This window comes from Pogonomyrmex barbatus, unplaced genomic scaffold (genome assembly GCF_055798465.1).
Source record: "Pogonomyrmex barbatus isolate J1 unplaced genomic scaffold, ASM5579846v1 scaffold15, whole genome shotgun sequence".
Classification (NCBI taxonomy): domain Eukaryota; kingdom Metazoa; phylum Arthropoda; class Insecta; order Hymenoptera; family Formicidae; genus Pogonomyrmex; species Pogonomyrmex barbatus.
The window spans coordinates 5,466,541-5,484,309 of record NW_028297111.1 but is presented as its reverse complement, the minus strand read 5'-3'; the positions used below and the strand labels follow the sequence as shown (position 1 = coordinate 5,484,309).

Sequence of the window (17,769 nt, the reverse complement as noted above, 5' to 3'; positions counted from 1 at the left end):
GAGATATCTCATATTCGTCCAAGATCCAGTTTCTTTACAAATATCAGGCTCATTCCTCCGACGCTGATTGGTCGTCGAATAGAGATTTTTGGGGAATTTCCGAATACTTTTTCATGCAATAACCAATCATATTCGACTTGCGAAAAAAGTGCGTAAACTGTAGTACGAAAGCATAGGATGCAATCCATGGTGTAAAGCAGCGCTCGGAATTAAGCTTGAGACCAATGAAAAGATACAGGAAACAGGAACAGGGAATAGCAACAGGCAACAGATTTCGACTAATCAGAAGCTGTGAAAGAATATCGGAAATATTTCTGATTAGTCAAAATCTGTTACCTGTTGCTATTTTCTATTCTTATTGCCTGTGCTTTTGCAATGTGCAATAGGCTTTAGTTGTACATTTCGAGCCGATTTCAAAGGCGACGCCATAGACATAGTATAGATAAACCGAGCATGCTATATACCAAGCAATGGGCGACATGTGCGAGTGAGAAGAAACAACGCCTGATTTTTTCTCTCCCTCTAATAGAAGAAGGTGGGGTAAACATTAAGTGAGGATATGTCTATTGGTGCTTTCTATTTAGTGACACAAGTCGACACAAGTATCGTTCTATCTTTCTTGGCTTTCAATGATCAACAAGGACAAAATGATACTTGTGTCGACTTGTGTCACTAAATGGAAAGCATTCTATGAGAGGGACCTTAGCCACAATCTCCACTTAATGTTTTCCCCACCTTTTTTTATCAGAGAGAGAGAAAAAAATCAGGTGTTGTTTCTTCTCACTTGCACATGTCGCCCATTGCCTGGTATATAGCATGCTCGGTCTATTTATGCTATGGGCGACGTTCCTCTACCGCTTGAGTCTCAGCGGTCGAGCCGAACGGTTGTGCCTCAGGAGCGTCGCTGTGAGAAACATGCCATCCGTACTTTCGTCCCAAACTGTCATTAGATATCTGTTTGCTAAATTATTTTTATTTTTATAAATAAATAAAACGTTGAATCTCCTCTAGTTACTAGAGGAATCATATTGCATAACAAAAAATATGATTCCATTTAAAAGAATGGCAATTATAAAAAAATCTCGAAAGTGGCGCTATTTACAATAAAATTGATAATGTTATTATCTTTTTCCCTATAGCTATAAAATTTTTATCTGAAATGTTTTTCCATATCTTTCATATCTTTTGAGATATTTGATATCTGTTATACTTGAAAAACAATACCCATAAATACCCATAAATAAAGCAATACAATATATATTAATAATAGAAAATTCAACATTTTATTCATAAAAATAAAAATAATTTTCGACCACTAAGACTCGAGCGGTGGTAAGGGAACTGTAGGCGTCACCTTCGAAATCGACTCGAAATATGCAACTAATCGAGCGCTGTAAAGAAACAAAGTGTGCTCGTGAGGTAGACCTAATTTGGATTCATTCTGCACAGATATGACGTTGGAACAAATCGTCTTTCATATTGAAAAATAATAGTAAAGTACAAATTTGTAACTACGTGACATGTGATTTGATAATAGAAGATTTAATACTTATTAATAATAAAAGTCACAATAATAGTTTTCAATTAAATAAATTCAGTCTTTTCCTTAGGCTAGATCCTCATACAGACACCGACGCTTTAACACAGAGCACTAATTGATGAAAAATAAGTGGTGGGAGTAAATAGTAAGTATTATTTACTCCCACCCATTCATTTTTCACCAATTAATGCTCTGTGTCAAAGTGCCTATGTCTGCATGAGGATCTAGCTTATTTATTACTACTACTTTTTGAATATCGCGAGAAAAATGCTGATTGGCTGAGATATTAATATGACTGACTACTTGTTCCACTATTCTCATTGGTTAAACATTTTCATGCGCAAAAGCACATCTAAGGTTTGTTTGCGTTGGTTGCACTCTTTGTACTTGCACTCCAGTGACTCTAGTTAGTAACTTGAAGCATTTCAAGCTTAATGAAATATTTTATAGCTTTAATAAATTATTAAATTTAGCTTCAATAAAAAATTTTTATTTAACAATTTTTTTAATAAGATATTTTTTTATTAACTTTGCGCGACTTTGCACTTTTTTAATATAATTTCAAGTTTTGAAATGGATTATTTTCACAGAAAGAAATGTTTAGTACAAAAAATATTACAATATATAAATTTAATCTTATCATAAACTTTATTTTATATTTTGTAAACTTATTTAATATTTCATATAAAAAAAGTAAAGAGAGGATTATCTTTTAACAAAAATGCTTTTATGCTTCGTTGGTCCACGATGATTGATCCGATTAATGCTGGGACAGAGATCATTGATTCGAATTTGTCTAGGGAACTTTAGAAAGTCTATTGGTTGAGTGCCATTGCTTTGTCCGATCAAAGAGTCGATCATGTAACTTTTCCTCTAGCGGAAAAGTGAAAAGTGAAATGTTTCACGTGAACTTACAATCATGTACGATTTTGCGGGATCATGTAACTCTCTGAAACGTGAAAATGTAAAATTTTTCACGTGAACTTTTTCGCCATGTACCTTGATAGAAAGGCGAAAATTTAGGGAATTATTAAATATGCTTTGAAATTAGAGAAGATTGGGGCTGCGTTAGGATTAAGTGTACGTAGTACATATATAATTGGTTATTACAATTGGTTATTAAAAGATGTATATAATACTGAACCAATAAAATGATTTTTATTAGCTAAATCTATGAAACTATGTTTCATGATTTCACTTTCCACGCATCCAAGCTATATATACATAATCGCTGTACGTGAAAAGTTTCACATGAAATGTCAAGGTGAAAAATGAAAAGTAAAAAATTGCACGTAAAGTTACATGATTGACTCTCTGGAGGTCAATTATGTAACTTTTTCCCTAGGGTGGAAACGTGAAAAGTAAAAAATTTCACATGAACTTACGATCATGTACAATTTCGCGGGATCATGTAACTCTCTCAAACGTGAAAATGTGAAATTTTCCAAATGTGAACTTTTTTGCCATGTATAAAACCTATGAAACTATGTTTCATGATTTCACTTTCTATGCATCCAAGCTACATCGCTATACGTGAAAAGTTTCACGTGAAATTTCAATGCATGAACAATAAAAAGTTAAAAGTGAAAAATGGAAAGTGAAAAATTTCACGTGAAATTACATGATTGACCCCCAGAGATCTGATCATTTGTCGCAAACATCTCGTAAGTATTAAATTTTACAAAATCTATTTTCGATAGATTTAACCATAGACCTTATATGGACTGGTAATACAGATATGATTATATCCGTGGGAAGTTGGAAAGAGAAATGTCTCTCTTTTTCTAAAAGTATCTAAAAGTATCCGGAAATACATTTTGCGCATGCTTGACATATACTATACATTAATGCATTCTTATTGATGTATACTTGTATGCAAGTTAAAAGAAAGTTTAAGATTCTTTGTACGTTAATCGTATTTGCGGAATATTACATCATATTTCTAAAAAAAATAATGGTTCAAACATTAGGTTCGCGTTGCTTAGAATTTTTAATATTTAAAGCAGGATAGATATATTTGTGAGCGATGGAAAAAGAAAGAACAAGAAGCTTAAGTAAAATAAATATAAACAACACGAGCCATCTATTTATAAAAAACCATTTATTATTAGTCTCAAAACATTTTTTGTTAACATATTATTGTTCAAAATAATTATTAATGTATTAAATAATTATTAAATATCTATCATATTTTTCCAAGAACTCGCATTTTTAAAAGGAAAATTATTCTTTTATATTTTGTTATTATTTAAAAAACAAGTGTATTGTGTGTCATATAAAATAAAACAAAATTGGAAACGACATTAAAATCAAAATTTAAGTATGCCATGCAAGTATACCATGCATGATTTATTAAATATTGTAATTTTTATTTTACTTTATTATTTTACGGAATTACGGTAAAAATAAAAACGTTAATATAGAATCCCATACAACACAAATGACTGTTTGCCGACTAATTGTCGACTTTTTTTAATCGATTTGAAGTCGACTTGTAAAGTCGACGTTTAGCCGACTGTTTCTGTAATGATTTCTATCGACTTTACTTGTCTTACAATAAGTCGATTTAAAGTCAACTATTTCTGAGGATACTAAAATCGACTTTTTATGTTAGACTTTTAGTTGACTAATATTGTCAAATTTATATTCATTTTTAATTATACCCCACACAGCACAAATGATTATTTGCCGACTAATTGTTGATTTTTTTTAGTTGACTTTAAGTTGACTAAAGTCGACGTTTAGCCAACTAAATGTCGACTTTTCTGTAAAAATTAGTCTAACCATATAAAAAATGTCGGCTTATAGTTGTCACAAAATTGACATTAAGTCGACTGATATGGCTGAGTTGTAACCGACTATAGTTGGGACATTTCAATTTCGACTATAGTCGGCTAAGTTGACATTTAGTTTAAGTCGACTTTAGACTTTTTCTGCCGACTTATAATCGACTAATAGTCGACTTTGTGCTGTTTGAGTATATATCCATAATGTGTGTGTGTGTGTGTGTGTGTGTGTGTGTGTGTGTGCGCACGCGCGCGCGCGCGCGTGTGTGTGTGTGTCCATTAAATTTGTATTTTTATATTTAATTGAATCAGTTTGATTAAACTGTATGATCATTTAATTTACCATTTTTGATGAATATCTACTGTTTTTATATAACATACCATCCATCAATAAGATATTCCTTTTCTAAAAAAGCCATTTTTTTCTCTTGTAATTCTGTAACGTGAATATATATATATAAAATAATATCTAAGTATGTAAAATATAACAATCTATTATTTTATATAAAATTATGTAAAAAGATTAGTGAGGTTAATTTACGCGGGAATGAATACAATTTGAATTCCAGGCTGATAATGAGCGATGATAAGCGGTGAGACATAAAATGGCTGCGTTCAGCAAAGAAAGCAGATGAGCATTTAATGATTCTTTATTATGATTAGTTTCTACACTTACATTTAACGAAGATCTAAAGGCAAGGATCAATCATATTGAAAAATCACTGAGCGCTCTGCTTTCTCTGCTGAACGCAGCCAATTACGCTCTCAAACATGACTTACTGTGAGTGGCTTAAGTCCCTTACACAATACGAGGGAATAGCGATAGCGATAGAAATAACACAGGCAATAAGTATAGCGACAGGAACAGAAGAATCCAACATACAGAAATGCATATGGCAATGCAGATTGGAACATGAAATAAGCAATAGCGATAAAATTTCCGACGAGTTGGAATTCTATGCTATCGCCTTATAACCTACCAATCACAACGTTCGGATTTTTCTGTTTAGATTATAGACTGCGTTCTGGTAATGAATATTGGAGCGCAATCATAACCTTTTTACGGGGTATATAGGAACAGAGATGTTAGATTCAAGACGAGAGTCACGGGAGAGTCAGGGAGTGGGGGGGGATGCCGCACACAAGGAGAAAGCATGTCCGTGAGAGTTCGGAAGTTCGGCCGCCGTCGGATAATAGACGAGGCTAGCAAATCTAGTCCTGACTCTTTCACTCTTTATTCTCACAACTAGCCTGCTTCATTCTGATTTCTGACCATCGAAACGATCGCGCTTTACGATATAGGCTACGTTCGCTTTAACGCTTATAATTGTAATTATTATATTAATAACATTGACATACAATGTTCGAAATTTGTACAAATTTTATAAAACCAGAAATTTTGAAACATTTGCCAAATATAACATTTTGTAAGACAGAAAATCATAAATCTTTAAATGATATTTTTTAAGGATCGGAGTGCGAAGAATATCTTCATCAATTGATAGAGGATGGATACGCAAACATGGTTGCAACTGTTCGAGAGAACTGTTTGCGATTTTATATAATTGCAGCCGAAGAAATTTTCAAAAGATTACCAGTAAATGATACATTTTTATCAAAATTACAAATTCTTTTACTACATATAACTTTATTGAGTACTGATAGGGAAATCATTTCATGATTTTTCTTTTATTGCTGCAAGAATGGATGGTTTTGAAAACGATTTAAAGAAAGAATGGTTTGCCTTAAATTCAGATTTTTCAGTAACAGAGAAACAAGATTTGTTAAAATTAAATTTTGATAATATGTGGGAGAAGATTTTACAAAGACAATATTTAAATAATGAAATCAAATATCTCAATTTAAGATCCCTCTTGAATTCTATTAGAGCCCTTCCAAATTCAAATGCAGCTCCGGAAAGAATATTTTCCCTCTTAATAGATGTTAAAACAAAAAAACGAAACAGATTATCGTCGACTACTGTAAATGCCATTTGTGTATTGAAGTCAGCATTAAAAGCAAGAAACGAACTGCTTTAAACATGAAGCTCGATGAAAAGCATTTATCTTTTATGTCGGCAGATAAATTATATGTTACTTCTTCGGTAAAGCAAAAGAAAAGTTTTCACCTACATGCTGCAGACGATATTGCTGGTCCATCTTCGTCTAATATGCAATAATAAAAAGGATAATTGCTTGTGTTTTATCAAATGCATTAAAGCATTAAGTTAAATAAATACTAATAATAATAGTAAATAATAATAATAGCAATAAGTTTAAGTAAATAATATACAATATCTATAAAGAACATCGCATCTGTACAAAACTTTATCTTGTTTTAATGTGCACATATTACACTTGTTACAAAGATAAATGTGTAAAAAATATAATAAAAAATAAAATTAAAAAATATAAAAAATACAAAAAAATACAAAAATACAAAAAAATATAATAAAATTTTTTATTTTTCTAATTTTTCTATCTTCTATCTTCTTATATCTATTCTTTATTATTTTCTAATTATTACAGATATAATATAACTCTTTCTAATAACAGATATAATTTCCATTTTTTTTAAATATAACGAACATTGTATGTCAATGTTATTAATATAATGCTTACAACTGTACGTTAAAGCGAACGTAGCCTATATCGTAAAGCGCGATCGTTTCGATGGTCAGAAAAAAGAAGCAGGCTAGTTGTGAGAATAAAGAGTGAAAGAGTCAGGACTAGATTTGCTAGCCTCGTCTATTATCCGATGGCGGCCGAACTTCCGAACTCTCACGGACATGCTTTCTCCTTGTGTGCGGCATCCCCACTCCCTGACTCTCTCGTGACTCTCGTCTTGAATATAGCATCACTGTATAGAGGATAGTTTCGAAACTTATTGAATTAACAAAAAGTGGAACATTCTTATTGCAATAACTTTTCGGAGTAACAATGGATTATTGTCCGATACACATTTGATTTTTAGTACAGCTATTTGCATTGTACATATAATATATCAAATCATCTTCCATCTTACCTAAACATAATTTGCGTGAAAATATAATATGTAAAATAATGTATATGAATACGTTTCAGAAATTTTTCTGTAATATTTCAGTTCAAATATTATGAAACTTATCAAAATTTGTCGACAAAAATCTGCTGAAAAAGTTGGTCAAAAATAAGATGATTTTGATATAATATCATAAATCATTTCATCATAGTAAACTTTGTCCTTTTGACGTTTTTAGGTTACGTTTACCTGAAAGACGAAAGAATAGACTCCCCATACAGCACAAATGACTGTTTGTCGACTAATTGTCAACTTTTTTTAGTCGCCTTGAAGTCGACTTGTAAAGTCGACATTTAGCCGACTATTTCTGTAATAATTTGTGTCAACTTTACTTGTCTTACAATAAGTCGACTTAAAGTCAACTATTTCCAAGGATATTAAAGTCGACTTTTTATGTTAGACTTTTAGTCGACTAATATTGTCAAATTATCGATAATAATATAATTATTATTATATTATTTATCATTCTTAATTATACAGATGTGTTATTAAATTATAAGAATTCTAATTTGATATTTATATCTGACGCTAAGTTAATATTGCAAGCGTTAAGTTGAACGCACCATGAAGCCCTAGTGTAATTCTTTTTTAGTTGAGTTTGTTCGATTTCTATCTGGCATTAGGTTATATGGCAACGCAATACTCGATGTGATCAGCGATATAAAATCCAAGGTAATCCTCTTTTTTATTGATATAATTAATAGAAATTATAAAATAAATTTATTAAAATGTTACTAAAACTACAATTTTAAAAATATTTTTCCGGATGTTTGCTAGTTTCTTAAAAAATTAATGCCTTTCAAAATTTGAGGTTATGCTATAAAAATTGTAGAAGCAATATTATTAACAAAAGAGTATTATCTCTTTTATTATTTTTTTGTTAACTTTTTTATTATCTTTTTTAGATCGAAGGATTGTGACTTTCTTTGCTGCCCCTTTGTTCTTCTCTGTCCAAAGATAAGTTCTTTTTATCATGAAATATTTGCTCGAACATTTTTTTTCTTTATAAACGTTTTACCATGAATATTCATTTAATAATGTTTTGAGATTAATGTCTGGATACATAACTATCTGATCCTGATAATATGTCATTACTTCTTAAGGGGATGCTAAACTTGTCTGTATTACCGACAGAATGCAATAATTTTTGTATCGCTCCCATTTTTTATTAATCTTATAGATTTGGAAATGCTTCTCCAGAATTAAAGTTTATGCATTAATATGTGTTTGTCTGGTGGATTTTATATCAGAAACGAGAAAAACTTTTATAATTTAGATCTTTTTTATCATTAGGTACTTTAAATGGCATCCAAAGCTGTCAAGTCGCGCAAATATTTGCTTTATGTGAAACCTTTACAGCCTGTATCTACAAAACTGATATTGCTAGACTAGAAGGTTACATGAAGAAGCAATATTGAGTTCTTAGAATTAGGCTTAGACACTTATTACGAATAGGAAGATTATACAAAAATTCGTTCATATGTATATCATGTGTGTACAGAAATGTATGTATAAGTGTATGTATGTATACATAAATGTATCTATGTATGTGTAGATGTGCATATGTGTGAACGTTTTCATCGGAGTTCGCTCGTCAGTTTAGCATCCCCTTAAATCAGAGGCTATACTAAGATTTTGTTTTCTTATATTCTTTGATATTAATTTCTATTCGTAAATTGTTTACCAGAATATTAAATTAATTATAAAACACTACAATCTAATTTGTATAATCTAATCGAAAAATCTTGACAACATAACGAAGTTGTGACGCGGTCACCTCGCTCGACGCTCGGATCGGCTCGTCGGTGTCCGGATTCGAGAGGAGGGGAGACTCAAGCGTACGCGACACAAGTGGCGGCGAAAAGATCGCTTATTGGTGGAAAGGTAGATATAGAGTAGTGCAGAGCCGGATGATGTCGCAGTGTCGCTGGTAGCAAAGCGGAGACGCAACCGGTTGGCGTAAAGCGATGAGATGCGCAGGACGGGTGCGGTGTGCGGTCGATAACGGTCTATTTACACGGCGCGGTTACCACTAGGGATCTTAGGATTACTAACTTATAACTAGCGGCCTTAATCTCTATCGCATGCACGAACAATGTTACGAACTAATGTCAGGCAGGACGGTTAGGTATTGCGGGCAGGGTCGAGTGCCACGTCGAGCCCTGCCTTCGCAACGGAAACCGGCGAAACCTCAGCCCGTGGAGCGGTGACAGGAGTCGGTGAAACCCGACAGAGCTGAGTGAAACCTCAGCCCGTGGAGCGGTGACAGGAGTCGGCGAAACCCGACAGAGCTGAGTGAAACCTCAGCCCGTGGAGCGGTGACAGGAGTCGGTGAAACCCGACAGAGCTGAGTGAAACCTCAGCCCGTGGAGCGGTGACAGGAGTCGGCGAAACCCGACAGAGCTGAGTGAAACCTCAGCCCGTGGAGCGGTGACAGGAGTCGGTGAAACCCGACAGAGCTGAGTGAAACCTCAGCCCGAAGGCAGAGAAAGTCGGTGAAACCCGGCAGAGCCAAGCGAAACCTTGGCTCCGAGAGGTAGTAGGTACTGGTTAGGTCGGTATCAGGAGTCGGATCGCAGGATAGGATCTGGTCTCGATGTCTCGGCCGGCCGGCTTATATACTCGGCCGGCGTTCCCCACTGCGCGCCGTCGGTCCGATGGCGGGGAGTCGATATCGCGTGGGGGCACCGCGAGCGAGATAATGTGAGCGAGACGGCGCGTGCGCCCTACAGGCAAGCGAATGCGATAGCGCGAGTGGTGTACGTGCAAGCGGGATGGGTAGTGCAGGATAGTGAGCCCAATATTTGTATATATTATGTATATGTATATGTGTGTATATGTATATATGTATGTGTTCTCGTAACGGCCCTGCCGTTACAAAGTAATAAAACTTGTAATGAATTTGATTAGACCGCACAATAATGCACAATAATGCGCCTAATCGAATTCGCTATTAATCATAAAATATTAATTGAAGTTACTACATTGAATTTTTGAATACTAGTAAATATATACTAAATTTATTATTTTTACATAACTTTATTTAATAAAAGAAAGAGTTTACTTTAATAATAGATGTTTTTATGAGTTGAAATAGCTTTTATTTTTTTATAAAAGCATAATTTATATAGAAAATATACTCTTAAGTAGTAAATGGCATGTCTTAGCTAGATCATTAAGAAAATAGATATAAGTAGACAGTCATTATAAAAATAATTTTTTCAAGCTTATAAATTTTTTTTCTTCCAATGTTTGAAGATAATTTTTTTAATAAATATTGAAAAATGCAAGTTTTAAATATTAATATATTTTGTATATATAATATAAAATAGAATATATATAGACTAATATATAATATATATAGCTTAATAATTATAAATATTTATTGCAATGTTCATATACTAAAAACATGCTCAACTATTGGGACATTTATTTTAAGTAACGTGTGACCTCCCAATTCTGTATATAATAATACATAAATAAATATATAACACTATTCTATAATAATGTATTAACAGATGCCGAAAAATTTTCGACAGTTATCTTTACGGCAACAAAATCGACGTCTTGAAGCGTACGAAAAAAAGGAACGACAACCAATTGTATACAAACCTATAGTCAAAGTCAATTTACAGTCGCTAGCTGATAGAAGTCAGTCGCTAGCAGATACTGTACCTAAAAAACAGTGTGCTTTATCTGATTGAAATTCAGACAATGATTTAAATGTACTTTCTATCGACCCAAATTCAACTATATCTAATTCTGATATTCACGTTATTGTTGAACCGCAAAGTAAAGACAATACTAGAGGACAGACTCATGAAAATCAACATCTTTCAAATAGGTTACATTTTTGGAAACTTAAACATAACATTACTAACACTGCTTTATCAGAATTATTGAATAAATTGCATTCATGTGGTCATACTGATCTGCCTAAGGATACAAGAACGCTGTTAAATACGCCGAGAAATAATATCGTACAGGTATCAGAAGATAATGAAAGCTTTTTTCATTACGGTCTAGAAGAAGCATTAATTGAATAATTGATACGCAAAAAATTTATAATCAGCAATAATGTGATTTTGATTGACTTAAATATCGATGGACTTCCAATATCAAAAAGCAATAAAAGTCAAATTTGGCCAATATTAGGTAAAATTTATGGTGACAAAAGATTTTCACCATTTGTAATTAATGCTTATCATGGATACAAGAAACCATCTTCTCCAGATAAATTGTTAACACCTTTCTGTGAAGAATATAAGATTCTCCGAGATAAAGGATTTATTTTCGGCAAGAAAAGATACACTGTATTAATTAGAAGTGTAATTTGCGATAATCCTGCAAGAGCATTCGTAACTTGTACAAAAGGTCATAATGGATTCTTTGGATGTAGAAAGTGTATGCAAGAAGGCACTTATTCTAATCATCACATGTTATTTTTGAAATCCAGTGCACCTCTTTGAATTGATGACAATTTCAAAAATAGAGTACAAGAACATCACAGAAAGGAGATACTGGTGTATCTTCTTTCGAATCAATACAACTGCCAATGGTTTCACAGTTTCCTTTAGATTACACTTGATGTGTTTAGGAGTTATGAAAAAACTCTTGCAATTATGGACTAGTGGATATCAAACATCAAGATTAAGTGGGCGAAAAATAGCAGAGTTGTCAGAAAAGTTAATTACAATGTCGAAATGGGTATCGAAGGAGTTTGCTCGAAAACCACGTTCTCTGGACGAATTAAAATATTGGAAAGCGACAGAGTTGCGGGAATTTTTACTGTACTTTCTTGGACCTGTTATCTTGATAAATATTATGCCTGAAGATAACTTATTTCATTTCAATGCAATAAATTGTGCAATACGGATATTGTGTCATCCAACAGATTGTTTTCGTAACAATAAATACACCAAAGATTTACTGAATGAATTTGTACATATATTTAAATATTTATACGGTGAAGAAACTATCGTTTATAATGTGCATAATTTAATTCATATTAATGAAGATGTACTGATATTTGGACCATTGGATTGGATTTTTCTGCTTTTCCTTTCGAAAATTACATGCAGGCTATAAAAAAAATGCTGAGAAAAGCCGAAAAACCACTACAGCAATTATATAATAGAATTTCTGAAAATTACAACGCAGTTCTTCAATCGGATTATAACAAAAGCAGTATACCTATATTGAAAAACAAATGTTTTAAACTTCCTCCAATGAATTGTATCAATGCTTATTGCACCATTGAATTCAGCAACTTTCAATTGGAAAATAAGAAACCCAATAATTGTTGTTATCTCAAGGACAAAACAATTGTCGTAATTGAACATATTTGTTATAACGAAGAGGGAATAGGTGTTATTATTGGAAAAAAGTTTTTAAAATTTGTTGTCATTTTATCCTTGTGACTCACAACATATAGACATATGTGGTTAAAAATTTCATATCAACGGATGAACAGATGTGGCCAATTACAGAAATCGTTAATAAAGCTGTTCAACTTCCGTTTGAATACCCAACTTCTTGCTGTTGCATGCCATTATTACATTCTTCATCCAATTAAAATAATCCTATCAACAATAACAATTGTGGAATAATATGCTTAGCAATAGAGATTTCAATTTCGTACGTATTACTTATTTTTCTGTTTTATGTACTTTATAAATAAAAATATTAAGTGTAACATTTTCTTAATAAAATTAACAATGCTACAAATTTAGTACTGTCTTTTGACATATCTTCATATAATATATACAATATTTTGTAAGCTCTTCATTGTTGGTCATTTTATAATTACTTATATTAATATATGTTTTTAAATTTTTACAGATGTTTTACGTATTGTTATATGATACGTATTGCATAACAGCCAGAAACATGGATAGACTTTGGGCAGTCTACATTTAAAATGCTTAAAAAAACTAAACAGCTTTTTCAAGCTCATATGAAACAGTTGCCATGTAATGATTGGGATGAATTTAAATTTAATAAGAGCTTTGGTTCTTATGAAAATTATTCAAATGCACGGGCTGTTGAAAAAGCAGTAAGCGAAATGTCTGTGTCAGATGACAATATTGTTATACAGGAACAAACAAAGGAAACAAAAAAAAGACTTCTAAAATCGCGAAAATTTTATGGCGACACATCGAGCAGCGATGGTATATAATAATTTATATTATATGTTTGGTTTTTGTAAAAAATAAATATAGTGATGAAAAACTGAATAGTGAGCGCGTTAGTGTGCATGTCTAGTCTATAATAAATTTTATATATTACAATCAAAATATAAACCTGTTATAATAATTTTGAAAATTTATAGATGAACCAAAAAAGAAGAGATTTTTCATGTCATCACATTATATACTAGAAAGTGAATATATATCAGATTCACTGAGCCTATCGAATAAGAAATTGTCAACTAAACCAGGTTTGTTATTAATGTATGCATAGAATATAAATAATATTAACTCTTTGTAAATTATACAATTTCATGCGCGCGCGCGTGTGTGTGTATGTTTATTTATTTATTTATTTATTTATGTGTTTAGCATCTACAAAACCAAATAACGAGGTTACTGCAAATATGGACAATATTTTTGAAGATTGGTTAAATGTACAGATAGAATTTTGGAATATAAACCTGTAACAGATATCGTAAAAAGTGATGGATTGAAATACAATAATACAGGTATTACATTAATTAATATTTACATATTTGATTGTTGAAAAAAATGTTATCTTATTCGACTTTTTACAAAAAAATGTAACATTTGAAATTGAATAAGATATATTATTCAATTTCTTTAAAGTTTGAATTATATCTTATAGGATAAAATATAACTTTGTGCAAGATAATATTAAAAAATATGATAACTGTATATAAAAGCAAATGTAGAGATATCTTTTTTGTTTTATGAAATAAAAATGTAAAAATCTATTTAGAAAATTAAATATAAAGACATATTTTTTATTTTGCTTTTCAGAAACACAACAACCAGTGATGATAAACAAGATAGACAATAAGCTCGATGATAAACAAGAAAAACAAGGAACTGTAAGAGGTATTTGAAATCATTACTATATATATATATATTACTATTAATATATAAATTTAGTAATAAATGTAAATATTTATAAATAACAAATCTTATTTCTATTTATACTGTTTTTCAGAAATGCCGAAAGCAGTTGACGACATAGTTGAACCAAAAAAAGATAAAACAGCTTTAGTGACGTTACATGGTATGTTTGAAAGTAAGTTTTCCATTCCTGTAATGCCATATACTTATTGACTAATGTTAATATAAACATATTTAGGGAGAGTCTTCTAAATATATAATGCGCATATAGCACACATTTATTTATATTGTCTTTTTCTATTACTCATTAATCTCTTACTCATTAATTTATTAAAATAATATATTTTGATATACACACACACACACACACACACACACACACACACACACACACACACACACACACACACACACACACACAAAAATATATATATATATGTATATGTATATGTATATATATATATATCAAAATATATTAAAATAATATATTTCCCCTTGATCTCTTCTACCTACAATGCAGCTCGTAGTTTTATCATGGGACACCCTGTATATATATATATATATATATATATATAATATGATTGATTAATTTAATATATTAAATTAACCAATCAGCAATGTGAGCTATCGGATCCCACTCTATGTTTCTTGCAATTTTTTAGGAGATTCAGCTCGGCCAAGAATATTATCAGATATAACATTCCGTCCTACAAGTAAATCTACAAGTAAAATAAATTTTGTATATCAACCATTGTTTGATATTATACAAAATAATGAAAATAAGGAAAATAATATCGACAAGGAATCAATAGAGTTGGAGCACACAGTTTGTTGTAGTAAGTTTAGTTTTACTTATTGATTACTAATAGATCTAATTATCACAAACTCAATAATTAAATAAAATCAATAATTAAATTAATTTCAATAATTAATTTCTATTGTACATTTTCAGTTTTATCTTATTTTTAATTGTTTGCTTCTTGTTTTTATTGTTCAGAAAAATGTCGTCGAGGATATTATACAAAATTTGCGACAATTGAGCATAAGCTGGACAAAATTATTCATTTCCTAGAAAATGGAAATGAAATACAAGTCGACTTCTCTCTTTTACCGAATTTCCCTCTCAGTACAGTACAGCAAATAGATAATTTCAACAATAGATTAGAAGATGCGAATGTTCGACGACTATTTGTAAGTATTTTATTCTTTATAAATTAAAAGGCTTACAGCAACAGTGACTTTATGGCTTGATGGCTTTAATTAATTACATTAATAAAAATTAAGTAAATTATATTCAGTCATCTAAATGTATAAAAATAATATTATATTTTATTAATTATAATAATTACTATTAATTATTAATTTAAGTATGTATATATACGTCATACGTCAGTTTTAGCAAAAATTTCAATTAGGAACATATCCATTCTTAAATAAATGAATGTAATTATCATAAAAATGTAATTAAATTTATGTTTTTATTAATATAATAATCATATAGTAAAAATTTATTAAAAATAATTAAAAGTATCAAGATTATTTAAAAAATATATAAATTAAATAAATTATGCAATAAATAATAATGAATAATAAATGCGCACATACACATTTAAAACATTTAAATATACATTTGTTACAGGTGATAAAAATGTCACAATTGGGTGGAGAAACTGTACCAAAACTTGTAAGGAATATAATGTTTCAAATTTTTGGATATGAACTTGCATAGGCATACTCATGGACGGGACAAAAAAAGAATAAATCAGCATTCAGAAAATCAAAATTAGCCGATACAATAATTGGTATATCAATTTCGTACGATTACTTTTTTAATTATTAATGGATCACGTTAATAAATTACGACACGTCTAGAAGATAGACAGAGATATTCTTACTTGCTCATTCGCTCATTTTCACACTCGTTCATTTTGTCATTCGCTTATTCGCTCAATCATTAATTTGCTGGATTACTCATTTATTCGCTCACTCATTTTGTTTCTATCTGTCATTGTCTATGTCTTTGTTCTGTTTCTGTCAAAAACATAATCTGAAGAAACGTAGTTTTTTTTTAAATAATTATGTTTACATAGACTTTTCCAAATTCCTCTCATAAATTATGATACTTCCTCGGCCGAGATGTGCTTGAAGAGATTTATTTTTTTTGCTTCTTAAAAATTTCCTCCACAAGAAAAAAAGAACAACCGTTCCTTGTAATTCCATATTCGATCTGATTAAGTTGCATCGCTTGTATCTATTTGCTGGACTCGTGTCATAATTAGTTAACGTTAAAATAATAATTAAAAAAATAATCGTACAACATTTTTATATCGAAATTTGTTTCAAATTTAAATCAAAACATATCTGATTATGTGACATATCTGATTATTCCGAATCACATTGTACACTTATATAATAATAAAAATATTTGTATATAAGCTGAATTCTGATATTCACTGCCAGTATTGAAAATCTATAATATACGTGTCCTGAACTATATTTAAATATTTAAATATAGTTCAGGATACGTATATCGAAATGCAGTTATATTTATATCGATTATTTTATTACTTCGTTTGTAGCCATTGTTTTAAAGAAAGATTCAAATACCACGGTAACTGAAGTAGAGGGATGTATGCAAGAGTGGTTGCGACGATCTGGTGACAGATTGCAAATACTACAGAAATAGGTTTTTTTATATATAAAAATGTATTTTTCATATTATAAATTTTATTTAAAAGTTTATATTTCTAATGTTAATAGTTAATAAATATATATTAAATAGACGAAAATAAATATAAATAAAGCTTTGTAAAGAATGTCTATTTATTGTCGACTAAAAGTCGACGTAATCATCATAACCTATATTAAATAATCTGAAAGTCGACTTATTGTCGGCCAAAAGTCAACCTCGTCGCCATAACCAAGCAAAATATGTCGACTTATAGTTGTCATAAAGTCGACTTTAAGTTGACTGATATGGCTGATTTATAGATTATATTCGGGACATTTGTCGACTATTAGTCGACTATAAGTCGACATTCAATCTAATTTTAAAGTCGACTTTAGACTTTTTCTGCCGACTTATAGTCGACTAATAGTCGGTTTTGTGCTGTTTGGGTCTTCACACGTGATCTGATTAGTTGGCTTTTATTTCTTTCACGATATTGTACAGTGCGAGGTGATCGCTTATTTCTATATTATTCTTATTGCTATTCCTATCGCTATTCCCTCGCATTGTAAGGGACTTTAGCGAGCGCTCGCATCCAGTGTATAAATCTAGAGAGCGTAGTTA

General features: G+C 31.0%; 1 protein-coding gene and 1 pseudogene across 1 annotated transcript; both read left to right on the top strand.

Annotated features, from left to right (window-relative positions):
- Positions 1-7,909: 7,909 nt before the first annotated feature.
- LOC105430805 (uncharacterized) lies at positions 7,910-17,293 on the top strand. Its single transcript, XM_089073697.1, has 10 exons — positions 7,910-8,058; positions 8,292-9,270; positions 13,228-13,556; positions 13,718-13,825; positions 13,947-14,041; positions 14,357-14,459; positions 14,572-14,652; positions 15,140-15,313; positions 15,475-15,668; positions 16,117-17,293. Exons 3-10 carry the CDS (start codon positions 13,307-13,309, stop codon positions 16,204-16,206), a joined length of 1,095 nt encoding a protein of 364 aa, XP_088929823.1. The 5' UTR covers positions 7,910-8,058; positions 8,292-9,270; positions 13,228-13,306; the 3' UTR covers positions 16,207-17,293.
- Positions 11,094-11,862, top strand: LOC148937305 (uncharacterized; annotated as a pseudogene).
- Positions 17,294-17,769: the final 476 nt, after the last annotated feature.

Bases quoted from the DNA above. Each gene is read 5' to 3' on its own strand.
- LOC105430805 (XM_089073697.1), top strand. From the start codon at position 13,307: ATGCTTAAAAAAACTAAACAGCTTTTTCAAGCTCATATGAAACAGTTG. The intron at 14,042-14,356 runs TAACAGATATCG...TTAAATATAAAG, and splicing joins AATTTTGGAATATAAACCTG to ACATATTTTTTATTTTGCTT. The intron at 15,314-15,474 runs GTAAGTTTAGTT...TTTATTGTTCAG, and splicing joins GGAGCACACAGTTTGTTGTA to AAAAATGTCGTCGAGGATAT.